General features: G+C 40.7%; 2 protein-coding genes across 3 annotated transcripts in view; one reads left to right on the top strand and one right to left on the bottom strand.

Annotated features, from left to right (window-relative positions):
- The window catches only part of Nlg3 (Neuroligin 3), a 161,536-nt gene that overhangs the window by 84,935 nt on the left and 51,378 nt on the right, over positions 1–25,223 (bottom strand). The window lies entirely within an intron of this gene.
- On the top strand, positions 13,792–21,401 carry LOC122416506 (uncharacterized). Of its 2 annotated transcripts, XM_043429518.1 has the most exons (4): positions 13,792–14,180; positions 14,635–14,790; positions 15,070–17,052; positions 20,963–21,401. In XM_043429518.1, exons 1-4 carry the CDS (start codon positions 14,129–14,131, stop codon positions 20,971–20,973), a joined length of 2,202 nt encoding a protein of 733 aa, XP_043285453.1. In that variant the 5' UTR covers positions 13,792–14,128; the 3' UTR covers positions 20,974–21,401. The 2 variants fall into 2 exon arrangements, with proteins under 2 accessions (XP_043285453.1, XP_043285452.1); XM_043429517.1 differs by having other exon boundaries at positions 15,070–21,401.

Raw genomic sequence — 25,223 nt, 5'->3', positions numbered from 1 at the left:
AAAATAGCGAGAAGCATATAACGCGCAATAGTCCGAGTGAGTCCCAAGCAAATGCTCAAGAAATTCGTGCCCAAGTTTATCGTTTGCTTCTGTAGCCCGAAGCATTTTCCAGAGGTTCAACGTTTACTTAACAACAAACATTGCTGCGTCAGCCTTAATTTCCTTCTGAGGTAGCTGGGCTCTGCTCCCTGTACGAATATTCTCTTATAACGATGTTCCTGTTTTATGCGAATACATTCTGCATATTGTTGTTGGTTATTTTCACGAAGAACCCTCTTGGGAGATTTTAGCGAAGGCGAAATTTTGGATGCCGGTGAGAAAAGTTTATTACTTCTCGCCCCAAACTGACGTTTACATGATGAAATAAATATTTCATTTTTCTTGAACATTCCGTTACTTTCGTACATGAGTAAACGTCTACGAAACTTATCAAGTGAGTGTACGACTTCGGAGAAAGCTTTCGTACCAATTCATCATCAACGAATCAATGATTTCGATCGTTTCAGAATTTCCCACTTTCTTATATTATCTGAGAAAGTTGAAATTGTAATAAAATTACAAGCTTCCCAACGTTGTACCTTCCGTCCGTTTACACGACAGTTTGTGGTAAAGGGACTGTTTGCACGTTTGCATGTATTGTCCAGGCTCATCATGCGTTAAAGTGCTCTCATGACGCTGTGTCGACCCCCGTCTGACTGTTGTATATCCGTGTGGTCATGTTGCCACAACGCAAATTTACATTGTATTATGAGTTAATGTTTATTCAAAAATCGACTATTTTCAACATCTGCACCAATGCCAGACTTTCAATTAATGTAATCTCGAGTTTTTTATCGATGCTCAGTTGTGAAAGCGTCGATGAACTCGGTTCGTTAGAAATACTTTGAAAGCTCGAAAATAATGGAAATTAAGGAGAATATCAGTGTGAAAAGAAATCGAAAGAATTGTAAAAGATTTTCTGTGTGGTCTTGTTTTATATTATTATTTAAGCTACATCATTCAATGTTATCCTCTCGAAACTTTAAACGCGTTTTTCTCGAAACCATGTTTTTTGACCTGGTTGACAGCATCACTCTGTCAAATTTTGTCCAATCGACTTCATTCAAAAAGGATTCTCTTTTAGAAAACTTATCGCTATCGTCGCATCGTAGAGTTTTTTTTCAATTGTTTACTTTTTTTTTATCAACAATTTACTACAAAATCTTGGTATGAAATTCGATTTTTTTTAAATGGCCGCAATTTTTTTTCCAGTCAAAATTTTCAAATTTCCCACGATGCTGCGATAGCTATATACTATTATAATTTAATAATCTTTTCGAATTCCTGATTTCAGGTGCTTGCCGGGCACTTATGCTGTCAACCGTCGAGGAGTCTTTGTTTGAGCGACGCCATTTGGCGACCGTTCCTCTGCTTAATAATGTGTACTGAAAATTAAAAAAAGAATTCCGCGTATACTTCATTACTTCAATAATTAATACCCAAAATTTCAAATAATTTGATCGAGCCGTTTTTTCAAACAAAAATCTCAAAAAATACCTCATTTTTCAGGCTGTCAGACTGATCTTCCACCTTAATGAATCTACAGATCGAGGTTCGAGGTCACGATGGATCGAGACTCATCAGAGTAAATCGTCTGCATGATTTCTCAATGTTTTTTTTCTCACTCTGCTTTCCAATCTTGAGATAGCTTGGCACGTTCAAAAATGAAGAAACTTTACAACCCACAACGGCAATATAATCACGAAATATAATGGAGACTAACGAGGTTCGTGGTTCAAATGCTGTCGGATAAATTTGCTCGGGTTCGCAACGCAGTCGAAGCTTTCTGCATATTGAGATCGCGTGCTGGGTCGAGAAATCAGCGATTATACGCATGGTTTAATAGAACGGGGATTGGGTCAGTACAACGGTCAGTGGAGCTGGGGGCGGAGTGATGGGAAGACTGATATTTGATTTGGATTGGGTATGCAAGATCCGGAGGCAGTATCAATGTGCGCCAGAGAGGGAGGATTCGGGAGCATTTGTTCTAATAACAATTGCATAGACAAGATAGAGCTACCTCCTGTGGGGACTCCTCAATAATTCACCCTCGAAATTCCATTATTCGTTAGTGATATAATCGACCCCCGTTAGCTCGTCAACTTCTAAATGAAAATTCCTGGGCTTTGTGGTTCTCGATAGTTCGAGAGGTGCCTGAGAAATGATATCAGCGATATCGGAAGTACGTGATACGATCGATTATTATTTTGGTTTATTAAACGAGTGTAAATCGATGTCGGATGTGTTTGGAAAATTAACTCGGGGGGAACGATATGTAACATGAAAATTGGATGCTGCGAGTGAGTTTGTGGTCCTGTGGTTCGATTATGATCATTGTCGTCGTCATTAATGTACCGACGAATCATATCGTCTCCATTATCAACGCGCCAGCCCCGAATTCTTGTCAATGCTAAACGTTCGTCATTCGTTCGCTCGATTTTCCAGGTGTATCGCTTCATTGTGGGCTTTCTCCTCAGTGGAGCAGTATACGCGCCACGAATGTCCTTCGTGAAAGTTCCATTTTGTTGCGTGGCCACTGCACACAGGACGAAATAGATTTCTCCGGGTTAATTAATATCAATTATAAACGGGATCATCGTGTGTAAAGACCTGTCAGGAATTGTGTGCTCAGTCTTCCATCGCTCCACGTCTCATTTCCACCCCCAGCAAGCCCTCCCTCCCAATCTCACGATACGCACCACCCAAACGGTATTTACCCCGAATTCAATTAAACTGAGATTAAACAAACGCGTTACGTATATCGCTCAAGCTATTCATCCATCGACCTGTTTCCTCCTGAAGTTTCCATCCAGGATTTCACTCAGGGTACATAGATCGTTGCGGTTCGGATGGTTGCAGTCTCTGGATATGTATACAGCACAAGTACAAGCAGCGGACTCCTGGGCTTGCCGAAGTCAAGTCTCCAAGTTCCTCTCAGCCCTGAGCCTGCCTCATTTGCTTAGTGAAGCCAGGACTTTACTTAAAGGTCAAGACTAGCCTGTGTTTGCCCAGGAGTTCCGGTCAGTGGTGAAACAAGTGGCCACCGGATATCTCGCACGCGATCGCAACTCAGGATGCGCTCGCTGTATGCGGGCGTGTACTGCCGACGGAAACCCGCTTTGCGGATATTCTATGTACTCCAACAAATTCCTTCTGAGACTTTTCCTGAGCAACCATCAAGAATAACCATTTTCAGCTTAGACTATTTGACTTTGTCCGCTTGGAGAGCAATCGGGGGGTCTCCGCAGATTTTCCGATCAGACCGAATGAAATTCGCTTTTGTTTTTCGCTTCTCCGAATATATTACCGGATTATCCGTCGACGTCTGCAGGTCTCGCGCTGGCTCTATCTTTCAATGCCGGACGTCGAGCCTCCACTGGGTCTTTCAATATCATTCCTTATCGGACAGCAACGACATGCGGATCGGAGGATGCAGAATTTTTCTTGATCACTCGTCCCAATGGCACCTACTCCGAAGTCGTCGAGTATCGTAAGATTTATTATTTTACTCGACAACGAAGATGTTGATCAATTTTATCATTAATAATCGATTATGTAAACGAGAGGTTGCCATGCAGTCAAGAAATAGAAGTCAAAGTTCGTTATGACAGGAATCAGATATCATTGAAGTTTATAATTTGACAATATTACACATCTCTATTGTTCCTTTTTTTTTAAATGAGACGAACACGCGACGATGATTTTGATTTAATGACGGATTCTTCTGGGAGCGAGAGCGAGCTGGGGCTGATCGTGCGAAATTTGGAAAGAGCAGAGAGCCGGCTTTCCCCACTTTTGTCCTCAATATCGATCACTCGGGTTTCAGATACGGCGCGAGATATCTACAAAATTCGAATCTCACGATATCTCTTCTCTCCTTCCGATCGACATTTTCTACAATTCAAAGCCGCAAAAGCAAACCCAGAAGTGGACAAATTCAGTGTTTGATTCGGCGAATTTAAGGAGATAGGATTGAGGCCAAATGTGAAACGTACAAGAGCTCGTTACTGGGAGGCATATTTAGTAGGCGGTCGTTGTGCATCGCGTATGCAGAAAATGCATATGCATATAAATGCTCGTGTATACGGGAACAAGAAATCGTATACGTATATTTCTGCGCACAGTTATCCGATGGGGTAAATAAAAGGGTATACGGGTACATGGCTCGATAGTTCGCGCCTGTACAAAACCACCGCGTATTAGAGAGAAGGGTTGAACAGTTCACCACGACGGTACACCTCTCGCGTTGCTGTGCCACCGAGACGGGGGGGTTGGCTTCGCGGAATGAGGGAAACAAACGTGCCCGGAACGAATAGAATTTAGCCGGCATCGCTCCTGGTTCAATTCAGATAGCCTTTCAGTCGGCATATTAAATTTATGGTATGTACGCCGCACATAACTCACTATGACTGCGGAGGGGCAAAGGGCGAGAGGTGATTTTGAGCTCGTACGAGGGTAAAGCTCAGTCCCGTGGGTTTCGCTGTGCGCTGCGATAGAAGGGGCGTGCAGCCTCGTGAGAATTCCTCATGCCACTTCGCCCCGGTCCCTCTAATTTTTTCCCATCCGAATAAATATTTGTGGTTACTCAGCAGTCAACTTTCCTCTCACGTACGAGCAACGATGTCGCTAGAATTGCAAAAATTAACTGCACCACATTTCCTGGAGTATCCAAGTCCTGAAATCGATGATCTTTGAAGGACGACGTTAGATTCCCATGCAATAAAAATTCGATGGATGCTCGACTTCGTGGAGCTATCAAATTATGCACAACGAGAGTCCAAGGACGCGGTGACGTTTGCGAAGCCAAAAAGTTCTCTAAATATTGAAAAACATCTCAAGAAACCATGATGAAAAAATGTACGTGAATGAATTTGGAGGTCAAGGTCACTGGTCACGATGGACTGGAAACCGACCAGAGGAAATTATCTCCAGAATTTTTCAATCATTCTTTCCCTCACGTTATTCAACAATCTTGAGATTACTTCTAATGTTGAAAAACAAGGGAACGTTACGATGAGATAAACGTTGAGGAATTTCTCAACTATTTTGTCAGGTTTGATCGAAAACAGCTGTCCTCTCAAATTCATTGAGTGGACAAACACCTGCACGAGTGCAGATACGTCAAGAGTGCTCTGTACATCCTATAAAATATCATGGTGTGGCATCAAGTACATTTTATGAAGGTATATCTAAATATACTCCCACGTGTACTTTCATTGTACAACCCTCTATCGTAACGGATATATTTTTTCTGGTTTTCTCTCGTGCGTGGTGTAGTATGCAACGAGGTGATAACGTTTCTGTTTGATACTCACTTACAAAGAGGAGTGGCCATCAAATTTACGCAATGGGACGTTACGAAGATTAATTGTTCGTTGTTTGTCATATTTTGATATTGTAATCCGAAAATGTATGCTCACACAATCTTTTGTGGCTGCGAAGTACCTCGTTTAGATATTTCATCACGATATTCTAATACAATCATGCACGCTGCATCAATTTACAGTGCGTACATGATTTATATGCTATATACGTTATTACCTGAGTTTCACGAGCTACATGAGATCTTTAAAATGCAAAATTTCATGGTTTTTTGCTAGAGAGTGACCAAAATTACCGCAACGAATCTCAGTGCCCAACAAAATATGGACAATGTTTAAAAAATTGGATTCATCGAATCGAAGGGGTGCGATGCCAAGGAGTGTCATCTCGAGAATCTATCGATTTTCCAACGTGCGGATTTCGCTCGAGAGTTCTTCTCACCATTTTACAACTAGTTTTACAGAAAAGGATACTTGAATATTGAGTTCTGGAAGATACGGAGCGAGAAGCGATTTTTTTCTCTCATTCCTTTCTCGATGTAGCAGCGGGTCAATTAGATTTTTTCTCTTTCAGCGCCTCTATATCCAATTCCTCATTTACGTTATTCTTTCTATTGGCCTCAAAACGCTTTCGCAGCGTCACGAGATGAGACGACAGGATGAACCAAGTGGTTCAATTATGCCTGAGAATTCTTCCAATAGTGTTTTTTTTCTATTGGCGTTATACATTTTTTTTGCTCCTTCCATTTTGTCTGAGTTCGCTCTTTCATACCGTTGATTTTAACGCCAGATAACAGGCTCCGTTGTTGTATCGTAGCTGTCGATCCAATTTTATAAGTGCTCCGTTTGACCTTTCGATTCATTTTAATTGAACAAACACCGGGACACGAGCAGCAGTCGTTCGCTACTGTTGAGTTTTGTTGGAATAAATAATTCACAGATCAAAAGGTGCCAAAAGTTTACGTTTCGAAAGTGCATTAACATAAAACTTTCCATTTCATGATCAAGCTTTTTAACAATTTCATGCTAAATTCGTTTCGGTTTTTCAAGCAAAAAATTTGTGCCACTAGAAGAAAAAATGTTTCGTTATTTTGAAATATCTCTCATTTGAATTTATTCCTTTTCATAAAAGCTCGTTAGCCGAAATCGTCTCTTCAACCGCACTATTTGTGCGCAGCTTTACCGCATGGATAGGACGGTCGAAAGGATTTGACTAACTCACGTGGATGGTGCTTCAAAATCTGAATGTTTTGGAACTTCCCATCAAATGTATCACATTCAAAGACTGATGAATTTTGAGAGACTTCGGTCTAGAAATTCGGAAACTTCAATACGAAAATAGCGATGGCTGTGCTCACCACTCCCGAACGTATCGATCTGCTATGGGGTATGAATGAAAAAATGAATTGGGATGCTTCAAAAAATCGTGCATGACGGCTGAAAAAATTGGGAATTTTGCACCTCTGGCTCTTGATATTTATTTCAACAGATTTGACAAACCTGGTGCATGAACGAGCAAGTAGAAAATGAAAAACGCGTTTTCGGATTTTAATCACGCGTCGTTCTATTTACTAACTTCCGGGTTTTCCGGTTATTTATATTTCAGCTTTTGAGATATTTCGACACTGTGTAAAATCGTTCGTATTTTTTACGAATTGTGCGATAGAATTAAGCAGAAAAAATGTCTGCAACATAAAAATGCGTATGAAGCATGAACCCAAAAGTTCAAGTGGCTATTCGTGTGCAGAAAGAATCCCACAGGAAGAAAGTAGTGTAAACATTTTTTTGCACTCTTTACTTTTTTCAGAATTCGGTAGTTTTTTCCCTTTCGAGCTTTTAGTAGGAAAGCCATTGGAACATTGCAGTATCGTGTCGATCTGTTCGATGCACTGGCGCCCGAGTCTCTAGGATCGATCAGAAACCTCGCTGTTACACCGTAATCGAGCTCGTAATAAAAAAAATAAAAAAGAAGAAAAAGTCACGCGTGCTCTGAAATTCGTATGGATTTTTTTTCACAGGAAATTGAAAACGAAAAAAACACAAATTTACCGCTGGGATACCCGTTCGAATAGTGTTTTGTGCTTGGCAACGAAAAAATTCAATACATTTTATATTTTCGGAGATAAAAAAATTCTCTATCGAAAAATTCCGAGGCAGGGACATCGATTATTAAACAGAATTTTAAATCCATGCTTTGTTCCTCTGGAAACTTGATTTGAAGATTGAAAAATATTAATGTCCAGGAACCCCGTTGCCTGGTGCCTCGGGGACTAATAACTTTCGTCGGTTGAAACAAAAACCGGTGAATCCAGTTTTGATATTTCTATATGGAGACTGAATTTTTTATCCGCGGCGAATCCGATAACGTCATAAAATATCGTAAATATGATCTCTCGTGGAAAATAATTAGCTTTGAAACCGGCCATCGGCCATTTGACTTGTTCCGAGTGAGCAGTTCTTTTGTATTCTTTCAGCAAAAAGTTTAATATTTATTGCGTCTCGTTGTACAGCTTCGAGAAATGAAGCAAAAATACTCGAGTGGAAATCATATTTCACGATGTCGTTCGAGTATAAAAGTGACGAAAAGAGATTCGGTTCCTTGAACTATACTCGCTGAATCTGTTGAGGCTCGCCCTTCAAATGGTCCTCCCTATACCTAGAGTAGGCGTATCAAGAAACTCTATTTTTTTTATGATTTTATGCTTCGATCCGCGCTCTTTTCGTCTTCGAATTTCTTGGGTCATCACTCGTGAGATTTTCCTCGTCGTCTTCCGCGCGACGAGAGCAATCTCGTCGCGTCCTGGGATAAATCATCCCTCGATCGGTGTCGCGTCGCACCCTCCGCAGTGACGATTGCAATAATCGTAAAAAAGCTTCACCCTTCATTCATGAAGTATGATAGGAGTCGAGATGTGCACCGAGGGTGAAAGGGAACGAAGAGGAGAAAAAAATCTTACGATAAACGTCGCCTCATGCCGCACGTGAGATGAAGGAGGAACAGCCAGTGAATGTCTCCGAGAGGTTCTCGAAGCAATGAGAGTCGATGACCTCGGAGTCTGACCTCGTCAGATTTGCTCCTTCGATCTGAAAGGATTCTTTTTTTCTGGCTCCTTAAGGTACAGACTTTCTTGAACTTGATTTCATTTTTCCATTTGAGTGATGACTCATTGGAGGGAGAGAGAGAAAAAAACTCGAAAAAATCTCTTTTTTCGAGGGAAGAAAACGAGAGTAAAAATAGAATTATTTCGTTTGGAAAACTCGGTGAATTTATCATCGAAAGATTCGTCGGAAGCTGCACGAATTTTTGTACCTGAACTTTCGATTCTGTAGCGATAATAGTTTTCGACTCATCGCAGTATCCGACTGAGCTCGGGGTGAAGCAGAAAGTAAAAAATTCAACTGTCTGGGAAAACCGGAAAACACCTGAGTCGGAAAATCCGAACAAGCCCGCCTGTTTTTCGTATCGAAAAACGGATTAAAAGTTTCCACGAATGAGAAAAGCTCGGGATTTAGGCGAGGAAACGTGAGGTGGAACGTTTGGTGTATAATATTGATAGAGAGATACATTCATATTCATGTCCATAGTCAAATTTCGCAAATAATTACATGCAACGCTGTACACTGCCACTCTTTATAATCGAGTGGCTACGCGACAGTGGAGCTTCGATAATTGGAATAATAATTGATGCAGCATACAATGAAGGGGCCCGTGCTCATTAAAAATTGAGTTGGAACACCGAACAGTTAACAATTATCGCGTTTGACGGGCTAAAATGTTGGAAAAATTGGGAAAATTATAAAGAATAGGGTGGTTTAAAACTCTTGGGAAATGAGACTAATGACAGTTGAAAGTTGCAATCGACGGACGATATTTTGTTCGTAAATCAATAGCTGCTAGGTTAAAAATAGAGAAACAGTGTGGAAAAAGCTGCTGTAAATTTCTCTGAAATCCTGGAATGAAAGCTCGACAAGTCTTTTTATAAAATATTGATCCACGTTTCGCCAATATCGAGGGAGAGAATCCGAAAGAGAAGAAAATAAGCAGCGTAGATTTCAATTAAGATTCTTTTGTTACGAAAACTTTTGCACGAACAAATGGATATAAATGGAATGGTTTTCAGATCGTGGTAGTATTTTGTTTCGCTCTTTTCCGCGAGAGCACCCCACCAAAAATTGTCGTTTTCTCTATTTTGTTGCTCTTATTTTCTCGATCTTCAGGCGCGTTCAATTTTACATTGGCTCTCTGCTAAGACACGTAGCTTCTGGGGCCGTTCGGAGGCGTACCGAAGTTTCAAGATAAATCGCAAGTCTCTCCGAGATAGCGAATCTTTTCCGGTGGACGTCCTCTCCTCGTTATATTACTTCTCGAACTTCCGTTGTACACAAGGATTTTTCTGCCGCTATACTTTCCTTTTGCAGCTCCTGCACCCAATTCGTTTTCTCCGAATCTTCGAGTTCGACAAATTCCGGTAAAGTCGATATTTCCAAAAGTTTCCTTATTTAAAATTCAGGCTTTCACAATCGCTCCGATTCGTTTCAAAATTCATATTGTCGCTCCCTATGATATGATACAAATCTCTAAATTTGACACGACGAGAAATAAGTAGCGTTTCCGGGAAGTATGAAAACGACGAAATTCGAACAAAAAATGATGAAATAACGAGAGTGGGATATCTCAACCTCCCTACAAATCGACCTCTCGATTATGTATTTTTGTTCTCGCCCATACTTGCTTCATCCTCGTTCTTTTTTCGCCCGTTTTCTGCCTCCATTACCCATTCCCCATCCAGAAGCTCTCGACATTCTCTCCCATTGCGATTATATCTCTACTTACATTTTTTTACTTCTGCTTTATGTTCGTTTTTAATCCTCTAATCATAATAAGATCCTTTAAAAAAATCGAGCTCGTGGAAAAAACGTTCGAGACAGGGGAGAGCGGGCAATACCGGAAGTCTGAAAAACAAAGAAACTACGAGAGTAAGCTCTTCGAGTCGTGAAGAAATAAGAATGAGACAGTAAAATATGAAGCAAAAAATAAGAGCGCGGCCTCGGAGGTTCAGTCTTGTTTCAGCTCTTTTTTTTCACGTTTTCTTTCACTCGCTTGTGGCTTTACATGATGCTGTGAGTATAGTTTTATTTTTTTGTGTAATCTCATAAACGCTCTTAGTGTCGAGTGCTCGCTCTGATTTAGACATTTTTTGTTGAATTTATTGCACGTCGATTGTGTTCATGGGCGCGAGTCTCCTTCGTGAAATATTGCGACAACGTAAATGAACTCAACGGACACTTCCTCGTCGTTTCTCGTCCCCTCCGGTACTCCCCCAAGCCTTGGAAGCTTCATTTACTCTGGTTTCTACTTCACCGGAGCTTTTGAGGGGAACGCAAGCTCGAACGCTCGCAGATTCCTTTGCTGCAATATTTCTAGCTCGTTCGAACCACGCAACGCGAACATCGTAATAAGCATTTGCATGTCAGAGAAATCCTCTTAAAATCACCGGAAGAGTCACGGCATCTCGGAGGATGTTTTGGGGACGACAAAAACAATTTTAAATCATTGAAAAATGATATTCAAGGGCACAACCATTGACTTGTGATGAGTTGACAATGGAGAATAAAAATTTTGCTTTTCCAATGAATCCTCTGTTCTCACGCTGAATTCTGAATCCCCCATGTATAAGCCAGAGTGTGTTTAACGAAGCAAGGCACAAAGTCAAAAGCTTGAGAAGCTTAGAAATTCAACAGATTTTAGTTTCGTAGTAAGAAGATTGACCTTCGAGAATAAATGGACGGCGCAAAGGAATGAAGACTCTGCAATCAGCTTTGGCCATGATTCTCGAGCTGACAAGAGCATCTATATAATCATCACAAACGTCTGAAAGGTTAACGAGTTTGCCCTGGGGGGCAAAACGCAAGCTTCCAATTTTTTTCTTCCAATCCATCCGGAATCTTGACGTCACTTTGCTCAATCTTGATTTAATATATGGGTGCTCCGAAGAGAAAATTCACTGCCTTTGAATAATCTGGGTCGTGTTCATAATCCCTCTTTTTTTTCTAATCAAATATTCGGTACGTGGCGAGAGTCGCATTTATTTTTGCGTTAAATGTATAACGACGAAGAAACACGCTCATTCGGAGAAGACGATGCTTCAATTTCATAGTTCCGTTTCCAAAAAAAGCTGAAGAAAACGTGATTGTTTTTCGTGTCGTTTACACCAGTAGGATTCATTCCGCATGCATTTTCTGGTGTATCACGAATCTCTTTTTTAGTAAACAAATTGCAAACGACTTCCGCATAGTGGGCTTTTGAATGCTGGTAAAAACAATGAAGAAATAAGCATATGTATGTGTGTAGAATAAATAAAATTGTTGGAAAAAGTGCAGCTCCGTTTATTCGCTCGAATTAATTTTACCTTGCCGCGGATGCGCCTCAGAAACACGATTTTTCATCGGCACAAAGAAAACTCAGTGGCGATACCCTCGAACGATAGAAAATGGAGGCGCGCATCTATTTTCTTCTTCGGTCGAGTGTTTATGCGAGAAACGTTCCTTCTCTTTTCTTTTCCCTGACCGCAAAATTGTTTGTTTTACACTTCCTCTAGCCATATTCCTTTCATAAACGTGGCTAGCATATCTGAGCAAAGTTACGTGATATACGTATGACCAACGGAAGCGGATAACATGTTTTTCATGCGGTTTCTCTTTCCCCTTTATTCCGTCGCCGTTTTCTCCTCGCCCCCGCGCCCCTTCTCGCTTTTTATTATTTGATACAGCTTTTCTTCCCCATCCCAAAGCAAACAATTCCCTTGACAGCCTCTCCGTGAAAGAAATAAAATTGCTCGGGCTATCGGTGAGAATCAGCGATTCACTATGAAATATGCAAAAGCACTGAAAAAACGTGCGTTGCCGAAGAAAAAATAAGAGGAATTTATGAGACGGAGAATCATCGAATCGAATCACCGCTTCAGTGTGTATTTAAATTAAATATGAACGTTGCTGGAAGAACCAAATAAAACAATCGATTTCTCCTGATTGAGAAAAAAGCTCGAATGAATAATGTTGCTTTGGCAACCCTTAAAAGAGGGAATATCAGCGTGACAGGCTGAAAAATGAGGTACTTTTTAGGATTTTTTTTAGTACATTTTATTGAGCAGAGGAGTCGTCCCAAAATGGCGTCCCAAAAAAAGATTCTCCGACGGTTGACAGCATAAGTGCCCAGTAAGCATTTTAAATCAAAAATTCAAAAAGATTATTAAATTATGATAGTACAGTTATCGCAGCATCGTAGGAAATTTGAAATTTTTATTAGAAAAAAAATTGCGCTCATTTAAAAAAAAATGAATTTTGCACAACGATTTTGCAGTAAACTGTTGATAAAAAAGTAAACAATTTATTAAAAAAAACTACGTTGTGACGATCGTGATAAATTTTATGGATAGAATCCTTTTTGCACGAAGTCGACTGGACAAAATTTGACAGAGTTATGCTGTCAACCAGGTCAAAAAACATGGTTTCGAGAAAAACGCGTTTCAAGTTTTGAGGGGAATAAAATTGAATGATGTAACTTAAATATTAATGTAAAACCAAGCTTTTTTTTCACATTGATATTCCCCCTTAAAGTAATTGACGAACCTAACTAATTAATGAATATATTTTAATGAATTATTGTCTTCCAAATAAAGGAGTACGAGCTTTGAGTAAATTTGATCGGAGCAAAAGACCAGATACGCGTCTGCTTTGTTTCGTCACCGCACACGCTATTTTTCCAACTCAACACGTTGTTTGTGCGCTTTGTTTCATCGTTCTGTACTTTTCCCTGACATTTTTTTCGTCCCCTGTTGAAACGGGCTGGTTTTCGTATCTAGAGATCAATTAAATAGAATTTGTCGTAGCGAAGAGCTCACGCATGACAACGCGAGTTCGAGACAAAAGCTCTTGTCGAAAGTTTGAGTCTGAACTGGTCGGAATAGCGAGGGTGCAATCGTTAGACTTGAACGTGATATTTTTCAAAGCTTCCCACTCGATATCCGCGCTCTCAAAGGGACGCAACAAGCCCCAACGGGCTTTGTGACATTTCGAGTTCTCTCACCATGCACCTCCATTCTTTTTATGCTCGATCTCTAATCCTCATGTGCACGGACACGTTCATGTTAATCACACTCGAAGCATTGTTCGAATTCGCTACACACGTAGATCGATGAAATTCTCGAGACATGCACAACAGGATTGAAGAGGCTTCCTTTTTCACCGAAATCTCATCCTGCTTTCCGAGCCGTAAACCTCCCAGAATTCGCTTTTCGTTACTTCCTCTCTTCAGAAAAAAGGGCTGCTTTCAGACTGCGAACCTCAAGATTTCCTCGCACCGTATTTCGAGCTTTTGATGCGATTTTTTTCGGAAAAATCGTCAATCATTAGCCAAATTTTATAAATTGTAAGAAATATAGCGACTAAGGGCTTTACACGCCTGTGTATATAGACGGGATATGAGCGTAGAGGTGTCTATCCCCACTCCTTCCCTCTCCATGCGGGACCTGGCCCCAGTTCAGTGTGAGTTCGACTCGTGTCAAGAAAGGACGGTCGTGACCGATGAAATACAGTAAATGAAGATTAGAGAGCATCGTGTATTTATTTCTACCTGCACCCAACAAACAATTCCAACAGGTTATGGGCCCAGCACGCTTCCACTGCGCAAGTTATATAGTGAATATTAAGTGGACAATTAAGTGAGATAAGTCTTGGTGCAAAAACAATAGAAAAGAGGAATCAAGAATATGACGGACAACAAAGAAAGAAGTGAAATTAGTTGTCTCGAGCAAGATCAACGTAAGTAAATAATATATATATATATATTGTCGAGATGCGTAAATAGGCCTTTAAGATGTGAGTTAACGAGATGCGGAAAAACATGTACGTAATTGGGGAAAGAAAGAAATAAAGAAATCCGGGCATTTGAGGTCGCGTGATTGAATTCATTTTCCTTGTCGTTTGGGACAAAGGACAAGGCGTAGCGAGCGGATAACAGTGTAAAGTGGTGGCTCACGTGCACGCAAGGGAGAGGTGACGCCAACCATCCGTATATGTAAACACAGCGAGAGGGAGATAGGTTTGGCAGGCTCGAAGCTCGCGCGTGTTTATCGCTTAGCCACAGTTTCTCTTTCGCTCTCGAAAGAAAACACTGAAATAAAATGCGCATGGAATTAGATGAACAAAGATGCGTGTAGCTAGTATATTGAGATGAGTTTTTTTTTGGATATACGTTTTTTTTAATTTTCTGCAGAAATTCGAGATGAGGAAATACTGGCGAACTTTGTCAAAAGGTACCGACAAATTTTTTGTCTCGATGCTAACCACGCTGGTGAAGGAGTTGCACTGAGTATCAGTGGAGAGACAGTACTGTTTCATGTGGAGAGGCAAAAAGAACCATACCAAGCAGGTGTGTACTGGACGCGAATGAGTATTAACAAATGGTGTGAATACAAAATTTAGAATAAATTGAGAGGGAAGTTAGGCGGATGACTCGGGAGGGGGGATTGGTGCCGTGCACTTGTTCACTAATCGAGTCATTAAGGTGGTTGGATGTGTAGTCTTGTGTTCGGACTGCTCATGCAGCTGCTTGCTTCAGTCTGGCCATACTTGTGTTCAGTCAACCAGGCTGGAGCACAGCTCCAGGTGGAAGTCAAATTCATGTATTAACAGGGTAATTACTTGACAGATAAAAGCACAATGGATGAGGCAGAGTGGAGTGTTCTGATCAGACGGATGGAGCAACATTCAGGAAAAAGTCCATGGGTGGTTATACCGGGAGCGAGACGCCATCAAAATGACACTGAAGACCTGACCGAAGACGAGGAGGAAAAACTACTCGAAGAGACAGGAGAAGAGCCCGAGGATAGAGATGCGTGTGAACGAGATGAGAAGAGAGGAGATCAGAATACGAAAAATGATGAGAAGAGCAGAGATGAGCAAATTAGAGATGAGATGAGACACGAAAACGAGATGAGACAGAGAAAAGCGAAACAAGTCGATCAGTTTTCAGTGGGCAAAAACTTACCCTCCATTAAATCGATACAACCGGTTAATCTCGAGTATTTATTAGCGGGGAAAGTAGGAACAGATAACAATACTGAAGAATCGAAAAATGCAAACTCGAAAGCTCTCGACGCGGTAAGGCTCGAGGAAATGATGGCCTTAGTGAAATCTTCTTGTCTGACTTCGACAGGTGCATTGAAGCAGTTCCAAGGAGTACTGACTAATGCGCAAGCTGCCGTTGCAAACATGGAGAAGATGCAAAAGGAAATAAGTAAAGAGTTCGAGAGACAGAGAGAAGCGTTCGTCACACAGACGAAAATTATGGAAGAGAGGAACAACGAAACTAAAAGACAGCTAAATGAGATGAGAGAAGAGTATGAAAAACTCCTTCAATACAATTATGAGTGGGAGGAACAGAGAGATGAGGATACCGCACAAGAGAGAGTAGATGAAAGTGAGCCTCGGGGATCAGGAATCGATCTAAGCCATAAAATATCAAAAATTGTGAGAGAAGAAATGGGAAAAGTAAGAGGTGAGAAAACACAAAAGGCTCAGAATACTGACAATCTGGCGAATCAAGTAAAAGAGACACTTAAACTCGAGATCATTAATAAAAATCCAGGTATGAAACGCGATTACAAATTAACCACAAACACAAAGTTTGAGCATTTTCATGACTATTTCACGTCCGAACTGAGGACTCTTGAATTACTACACATAATTGAACCTGAAAACACAGTAAATGCAAATGTAGATCCAGGACTCATTGAGAAACAAAAATATAGAGTACGAGACATTTTGATAAATCACTTGGATGAAAACTACCATTCCAAAGTAATGCTGATACAAAATCCTGTTGAAATCCTCAAGAAAATCAGAGAGATTAAAAGATGCGAGAGTAATGTAACGTCTACTACCTTGAGAAAACAATTATATAATTTGAAACATTATTCCAATAAAGGAAAAGCCTCAGAATTTTGTGACAAGTTCGAGGAAGTTGTCAGAAATTATGACAACCTATCAGAAGTTACGCCATTGTCAGAAATTGAAAAGAGAGATGCATTTTTCAATGCAATCATGACGACCGTCCCTGAGGTTCAATCAGTAGAATTCATGACCAAAAATTCGACAGGCAGAGGTCTTACGTACGAGGAGCTAAAGCTTTTCCTACTACAGGCTGAAGCTAATAAAAATCAGTCTGGAACGGTAGAAAACAGAGCCGTCATGCATGCTCAAGGGCAATCAAAGGAGAGGTGTTATGAGTGCGATGATACTGGTCATAAGGCTATTAATTGCCGATTCAAGGGTACTGGACTCAAAAAGTGCTATGAGTGCGGCCAGATAACTCAACACAAAGCTGCTGAATGCCCTATGAAAAAAATAAAGCAACCAGGACCTGGAAGAGGCAGAGGTACAAATCGCGGGTTTAACCGAGGAACCCACAGATACCATAGTTACAGAAGTAATACGAGGGGTGGCAAAAGCTACCATGATAATGAGAGATACGGAAACAAACGAAAGTATCATGATGAACGGCTCGGAGGTGAGAAGAGACTCAAAACCAATCGAGGAAGAGGTGTCTACAAGCAGGGAAACGCCAATGAGAGAGGAAACAAAGGGTACGCGAACAAGGAGAAGGAAAGAGATGAGAGGAAGAATGAAAAAGGTGAGATAATCTTAACTAAAGCATTAACAACGTCTGAAAGAAACGCCTTATGCTACAATGATGAGAATGTCTCCAATCAAAGTAAGATATTCACAAAATTTTTGGCAGATTCGGGGGCAACTGAACACTTAACCAAATCAAAATTAATCTTCAAATCATTTGATAAAACGGACTATGGTAAAATTAAATGCGCGAACAAAAATCCATCAGCGGACTTAGAAACGGAGGGAGTAGGGACAGTAGAAATCGCGTTAAATGATGGGAGGACAGTCGAAATTGAAGAAGTAATATACGCGAGGGCGTTATCTGAAAATCTTCTCTCTTTGAGAAAATTTGTCGAGATGGGACTCAGTGTCTATCTAGATAATAAAAGAATTGACATTTTTGATCCGGAGTCCAATGAATCGTTTGTAACTGGGGTTTATAACAAACCATATTGGATGATTGAACTTGAGGTAAACAAGGTAAACAATAGAGATGAAGGGAACTATAATAACACAAGCAGGAAAATTATAGCAAACTTGACTGAAAATGAAAGCGATACCGATCGAGCTAGATATAAAACGAGGAGTGTGACAGCTAGGGAAACATATGAAAAAAATAAAAACGAGTCGTGCGAACGAACACGAGATAGAAATAAAACTAACGAAGTCATTGAGCGAAAAGTTGAAATAAAGGAATCAGAGGCAGACGAAAAGAGAGAGGTAACAGATCAAGATTCAGATAGCGCTACGACAGACAGAGACAAGGTTAGTATAACAAAGGAAAATCAGGAAAACGAAATAGGAAAAGGGGATGAGATTAGCATCACGACTGCTGAGAACGGAAAACCTGAAAACCACTCTGAGAACAAAAGGGAAACAATGTATGAAAATTCGAACTTCGATACATCGATTTGGGATAGAAAATTCCACGATATTGACGAATTGCCCATAATTGAATTGTCGGAAAAGGAATCACCCTTTGATAAAAAATATAAATGTTTTGAAAACAACAACAAGGCAATGCTCTGGCATGTGAGACTGGGACATGCGTCTCTTGCATACTTGAAAGCTCTTCAAAATAAATTCTCAGATAGAAAGGAGTGGGCGAATATAAACTTTGATGAGTCAATTCTTGAGTGTGAGGTATGCAAAATCGCGAAGTTTAACAAAATACCGTTTAATTCGGTACGTAGACGAGCAACTGAACCTTTACAAATTATACACTCTGATATCATGGGACCGATCAGTCCAGCATCCTTTCCAAAGGGTTATAAATACATTGTTGTATTTATAGACGATTATTCGAGGTTAGCGATGGCTTATTCGATAAAAGCAAAAAGTGAGACAGGAGCTTGTTTTGAAGCATTTGTTAGGAGCGCTCGAAATCTGTTAGGTAGAGATGCGAAAATATGTTATCTACGCACAGACCAAGGGACTGAATTCACAGGGGGTTACACAATTGAGGTTCTAAAGAGGCTAGGGGCAGAGCAGCAACTTGCGAGCCCGGATACCCCCGAACATAATGGTGTGGCCGAGAGGTTCAACCAAACTATACAGAAAAAGGTACGAGCGTACATGTACGATGCGAAACTACCAGAAAATATGTGGGATCTCGCCTTAAGTGCTGCTGTGTATGCCTATAATAGGACGCCACATAAATCGAACGACATGATTACGCCAATGGAAAGGTTTGCTCCAAATCATAACTATGACATGAATCAACTGAAGCGTTTCGGATGCGTCGCGTATATTAAGGTCCAGAGGAAAACGGGTCCTAAATTCAGATTTGAAGGTCGACGCGTAATTTTGGTGGGTTACACACCCACGGGTTTTCAGTTCTTGAAACCGGAAGAGGGAAAATTTTACGAAAGCAGAGACGCGCGGTTTAATGAGAAAATAGTATTTGGAGATAGGTACGAAAAGGACGGCATCAAAGATTGGCCAGTCGAGTATGAGGGAGTTAATAAAGAAAAGTGGTTAATTGAAAACGACGAAAAGAAGAGAAAAGTAGATGAAATTTCTGATCAAGAGGGGGAAATCAAAAGAAGGAGAGGACGGCCTAAAAAGAAAATGTCGGTTTCTGCAGAGGTTGGGAAAGGATCAAATAGAGTAATTGACTCGAGCTTTACTGATCTACTGAGAGATGAAGAAGAGAGAATTCAACTCTTGAAAGCTTCACAATTTATAAACAAATCAGGGTTGTTTAATAAAAATGAAAGGAAATTGAGGGAAACTGAAGATGAGGTTGGACATGCATTGATGGCGCGTATCAATCAGGATCCGACTTCATACAAAGACGCGATGCAATCGAAAGAGCGTGAAAATTGGCTAAAAGCAGTAAACGAAGAACTAAGTTCTATGCATAAAAACGAGGTGTGGTCATTAGTAATTCGTCCCACCAGAATGAAAGATGGTCGAAGGGCAAACATTGTGGATTCCAAATGGGTGTTCAAACGAAAATTCGAGAATAACAAAAAAATAAAATACAAAGCACGATTGGTGATTAGAGGTTTTAAAGACACAAACAATTACGATCTAACAGAAACTTACGCCCCTGTATCTCGATTGGCTTTAATAAGATCGGTGTTTGCCATAATCAATAAATATAATTTGGAGATGTGTCAATTAGATGTCAAAACTGCGTTCTTGAATGGGTTGATAGAGGAAGAGATATACATGGAAATCCCAGAGGGCGTGCAGGTTACCGCTAAAGAAAAGGAAAATAAAGTATGTAAGCTACAAAGGGCTTTATACGGTCTACGGATCAGTCCGAAGAAATGGAACAACAGATTTACTGAGGTAGCATTGAGTGTAGGGTTGAAAAATGATGAGGTAGAGCCATGTCTGTTCATGTGGAGAGAGGACAGGCAATTCCTAATTCTACTGTTATACGTAGACGACATACTAATGGCAAGTAATGACGAAAACAAGCTGAGAGAAGTGACAACGAAATTAAGAACTGAATTCGAGATGAGTGAGTTAGGAAATCCAAAAGAGTTTCTTGGCATTTCTGTAAAAAGAAACAGAGAAAAACAAGAAATCATACTCAGTCAAGAAAAATATATTGAAAAGGTTTTGAGGAGATTTGGGTTTGATGAGGCGCATCCACAAAGAACACCTATGATCACAACTCAAGCTGCCAACAGAGAGAGACGAGATAGAGAAGACATTTCCGATGATAAAACATTGAAAGAAACCGAGACGACGAAAAATGTTCCGTACAGAGAAGCGATTGGCTCCTTGTTATACCTGGCCGGGGCAACCCGACCGGACATCTCATATGCAGTGAACGTGTTAAGTAGACATCAGATTAATCCCACTGAGCATGACTGGGGAATGGTCGAAAGAGTTTTCAGATACCTGAAAGGGACAAAAGCGCTAGGTTTAAGATATACGGGGGAGACAAATGACTTGGAAGCGTATTCTGATGCAAGTTTTGCTGACTGCAAAAATTCACACACGACGTGTGGATATGTGATTAAACTTTTTGGAGACTCCATCACCTGGAGGACACATAAGCAACCGTATGTTGCTCTATCAACATGCCAGGCAGAATACGTAGCGATGAGTGAGGCGTGTTACGAATTAATGGCTATAGACAACTCGATAAAGTTGGTTTTGAACAAGTCTTTTTGTCCTGTAAAACTATGGTGCGATAATAAAGCCGCCGCGGCAAGTGCGAAGACGAGTGGAGGAAATAGACTCAGGCACATGAGGGAGGTGCGAGAACATTATGTGAAAGAGTGTGTAGGGAGAAATCTGGTAAAAATTGGATGGATTCCATCTAAAGATCAAATCGCAGACATATTCACCAAGCCATTGTCATTCGATATGCACAAATACTTGGTAGACAAAATCCTGAATATTCATTCTATATAATAAATTGAGATTTATAACATTGTTGTGCACCGTTTGTTTGTTCACAGGGAATCAGTAAAGGCAACGTGAAAAGAGGAAAAAAAAAATGAAACAATTAATAAATATATCTATATAGTTTAAGGAAAACCATGGGAAGAAACAACTAGATTAAGATACGAAGAGAAAGTTTTTTTTTGTTTTGCATTATGTAGAAACTATTATTACATAAGATTAATGTACAAAGCATGAAAGGAAAAAAAAAAAACAAAAGATGCGACAAATCTCTGTTTGTCATGTTTGGCTGTAAAGCATTTAGTCGGGAGGGAGTGTAAGAAATATAGCGACTAAGGGCTTTACACGCCTGTGTATATAGACGGGATATGAGCGTAGAGGTGTCTATCCCCACTCCTTCCCTCTCCATGCGGGACCTGGCCCCAGTTCAGTGTGAGTTCGACTCGTGTCAAGAAAGGACGGTCGTGACCGATGAAATACAGTAAATGAAGATTAGAGAGCATCGTGTATTTATTTCTACCTGCACCCAACAAACAATTCCAACATAAATACACTAAAATTCGATCCAGTCGTCCAGAGCGTGACGAGAACCTTTGATCCTGACATATTTTTGAAAAACCCAACAAAAAGTTGCGTCATTAAAAAATCGTCCAAGAACCCGCGGGGCAGCAGGCTCTCATTTTCTATCCTTGATCGAAAAGCCACTCAAACATTGTCTCCGACCTCGATATCATTTCCGAAAAAGTGACACTCAATATCGAGCTAATATGTGCTCGTGCGTGCAATCGACAATAATAGAAAACCGTTTGAGGGCTCGAGCAACGGTGAATAGGGTTGAAACAAATGTAAAACGAGCCGGGACGCGGGCCCAAAGCGTTTTGGAGCTTCCGTTCCACGAGGTCAAATTGTTTCCGGTAGTGGACAGTGCGATGTTTTGGCCTATGGAGGCTCCCTCGTGGTGTATCGTAAATTCGCTTTTTCGTCCTCTCCATTGCACATTTTTTAGTGGTTTTATTTTTATTTACAGTGGAAGGAGGAGGCGGAACTACGTTCCTGCTCAGTTGGCATTTTTTCACGCCGTTTCATTATTAAAGTCGGACGTTTAACACGGCCGAGTCAGGGCGAGAGAAACAGAGAGTTGTAAGTTAAGCGGGTCGTAGGGCAGAATTAGGGATGGCAAAGTGGCTGTATCGTGTCCCAGCGTCGCACACACGAAATCCTATGCATTCAACTGCGTGTACGTATATATTCCATACGATCTCCGACAGTGCATTGCATTTTCAAGCAACGTTTAGCGAGATTCGTGTAATATTACTGCGGCCTGCAAGACCGGAGGTAATTAAATGCATTCTCATCGTTGCGAACTTGCGACGTGACGCCCTTTCGCAATTATATCCCTCCTACGATTTGCTGCCCCATCCCCGTTCGCTGCATGTACGCTCATTAAGTTAGAATACACAAATAGCTGAACGCTCTTCGATGAGAGTAGAATATCAGGGACAGAGAGGAGGAGCGTCGAAGATCTTTTTTTCTGTCAATTCGGCGATGAATTTATTCTGAATTTCTATTCGACGAAAGTATTTCTTCGTTTGTAGAATTCTCTTAGACAAATATATTCGAATCGAATTGAATATTTTCTTTGCGTGATTCTATGCGAATAAGCTGAAATTCGAAGGAGAGAATTTTGGTAGTATCGAAACTATTGCTCTTCGTCTCGATTACTTTGGTGCTTTCAATCGGTGAACGCGAGTCAGTGGAGATCGTTAACGACGAGTTTTCATTATAGGTGCAGAGTTTGTAGGAGATACACGAAGTTGCATGTGTGTCAACGAGCACGAGGACTTTTAGTTTCTCCTCTCGCTGCGCTCATCGGTGATCATTGCGAGCGATTAATTGCTGTCGTTAAATCTTTCTGGGTAGTCTATCGTCCACGACTCTCTTCTTCTTTTTCCCGTGTCTCTGTGTGGGTGGGTGTACACGGAGCTTTTTTCTCTACTAAAAAATCGGACAGCAGCCGATAACGAGTATTCGTTACACGAGTTGCAGACTCTTCAGTTGATACACCACAGTCCTTTTTCATCACCTTTCGACCCTTCGTCGTTCCATGTGGTGAGCAAAAAAAAGGAAACGAAAAAAAAAGAGAGAATTACGTTGAAATTGATCCAATTAGTGCGAGTGAAGCGAACACGCGTCGCTTCCGCGAGTTCAAAAAGATCAACGGGGGAGTAATACCAGTTTTTTTTTCCAGAACGATTTCATCCTGACGCAAAGGGCTTTGTTGATGGAGCCCTTTGGAGACTCCGATGAGTGTGGCCGGAGATTCAGGGATTGACGTATGACGATGTTACTCTTGAAATGTTCCGAGGTTATTGAGAGCCATTCTCTCTAGAGTCATTAATTTATATTTATTACCAATGTGTGCAAACTACTTCCCGTTTTCATAGGAAAAAAAACACGAAGTTTATTTGGAGAAACGAATGTTTATCAGTTCTAGCACTACACGAATGTACAGCGAGCACTTAATTTTTTTTTGTCACAAGAATAACGTAGCATTTGTTTCAGAGTTTGTTCTCCGCTGAAAATTTGTTTTATTGGCCTTTTGTATTTTTCAAGCGACAGGTATTACATTCTTCTTTTTCATTTCCTTTTCGTTCGATCTTGCTCCACCGTTTTCGTTTACGTACCGCTCGGTAGAGAGCGAACTCTGCAGAGGGGCGTTCGTTATTCGATATTTCGCAGGCGACAATTTATGGGTTTGCCCAGCAAGGTGCCTACGTTATACCTTGTTATATGGGGCTATAGATATACGGGCGTGTAGTTTGGACAAAACAGAAGCGAATTTCGGTCCGGTGCAACGTGGCTGTGCGCGCTTGTGAACCAAGTCAAGATTGGCTTTTCAATTTACCCCAGTAGGATACCTCAGTTTTCTCTCTTTTCTCCTCCCCCTTCGCTCGCTTTTTCTCCTGGCGTAGAATGAGTACCGGAACTCTAGATTAAAGCGCGCCCTTGCACGGCCTCGGCGTTTCTATCCACATGAATATCCAGTTGCATGATTGGTTCCGTGTGCTTGAAAACGAGGAGAAAAAAGATAAAGTACGAAAGAGGTCATAGTTTTGCCAAATTGGTATAGCCCTCGATGAGAAAAGTTACATTTTTTATGGAGTTTGAAAAATGTGTAGGTAGGAATCATTGCGTTCGTTATGCTCAGATTAATCGGTGTGACGTTTAACTTTTCAACGGCTCAACTTGTCGTTGTAAAAATGGAGGGTAAACTTTTATATCGATGATGTTTTTTCCCTTTCTTTTTCAATGAATCTGCTATGGAAAAAAAAGTATTTCCCGTTCACAGACAAAGGTTAGCTCCAAGTGTCGATCGTTTCAATTTTTGTCGCGTCGGATTCAATCGAGCGTTTCAACAAGCCTTTTTCTCGAAACGAGAAAATATTTAAATCTATATATCTATACGAAGATACGGTTTCGACGCCGCGATACGAGAGACCAGAGAAACGTTTAATTCCACATAGCCACCTCGTTCAATCGGACAGTTATCGATTCGTGCAACGCTCGAAAAAAAGTTGAGGCAACTGTGAAAAAAGAAAAATAAAAAAGAGAAAAAAAATCACGAGAAGTCGAAAAATTGGGCCAGGTTGAGGCAAAAATAAAACACAACTAAAAGAAACCGAGGGGTGGGTCGATGTGCTTAAACAATTTTGGTGGCGAATGGGATATTGGCCACGGTTGTCATCACGTAAACACGAATATAGCTATACCGCCGAACCAATTTAGTTCATTGATCGTCACCGCGTCCTCTCTATCCGGAGAATTTGGGTTTACGGGATGAGAAAAATCCTGCCACTTCCGGATTTCATGGTGAAACGAGCCAACCGAGAAAACGCGTAAACCGACGAGTGTGTGTAGAGATTGCCGAGAAAATTGCTTATACGAAGGAATATAACTTTGATTGGAGCGATCTTTTCACGAGGATGTCAGTCGGATAAGCCGAGCAGAAGATCCCGAATAAATTAATCATGGAGCTACATAAAGAATTTACCAATGGAACGAAGAAAAATACATTTGCCAATCAATGAAGTTCCATAGCAGCTAATCACATCTGAAATTCACAAATCAAGTTTATCTCGATCAATAATACCATTAATTATGAATCTCAAATTCTCTTCAAATAGCACACAAAAAAAAACTCGTAATTTAACGCGGATGGAAACGGGATTGATCGTAATTGCCATTTGAAAATACGAATAGAGAAATCTCATCGTATTACGAAGTGCATAAATCAAAGCTCGTTAAAAAGAGCTCTTC

The sequence above is a fragment of the Venturia canescens genome, chromosome 9 (genome assembly GCF_019457755.1).
Source record: "Venturia canescens isolate UGA chromosome 9, ASM1945775v1, whole genome shotgun sequence".
Classification (NCBI taxonomy): Eukaryota; Metazoa; Arthropoda; class Insecta; order Hymenoptera; family Ichneumonidae; genus Venturia; species Venturia canescens.
The sequence above is the reverse complement of the archived record's forward strand: the minus strand, read 5'-3'. Positions and strand labels throughout refer to the sequence as shown.

Excerpts from the sequence above, each read along its gene's own strand:
- LOC122416506 (XM_043429517.1), top strand. The coding sequence starts at position 14,129 with ATGACGGACAACAAAGAAAGAAGTGAAATTAGTTGTCTCGAGCAAGAT. Across the intron at positions 14,181-14,634 it reads TTGTCTCGAGCAAGATCAAC|AAATTCGAGATGAGGAAATA; the intron begins GTAAGTAAATAA and ends AATTTTCTGCAG. Across the intron at positions 14,791-15,069 it reads AAAAGAACCATACCAAGCAG|ATAAAAGCACAATGGATGAG; the intron begins GTGTGTACTGGA and ends ATTACTTGACAG.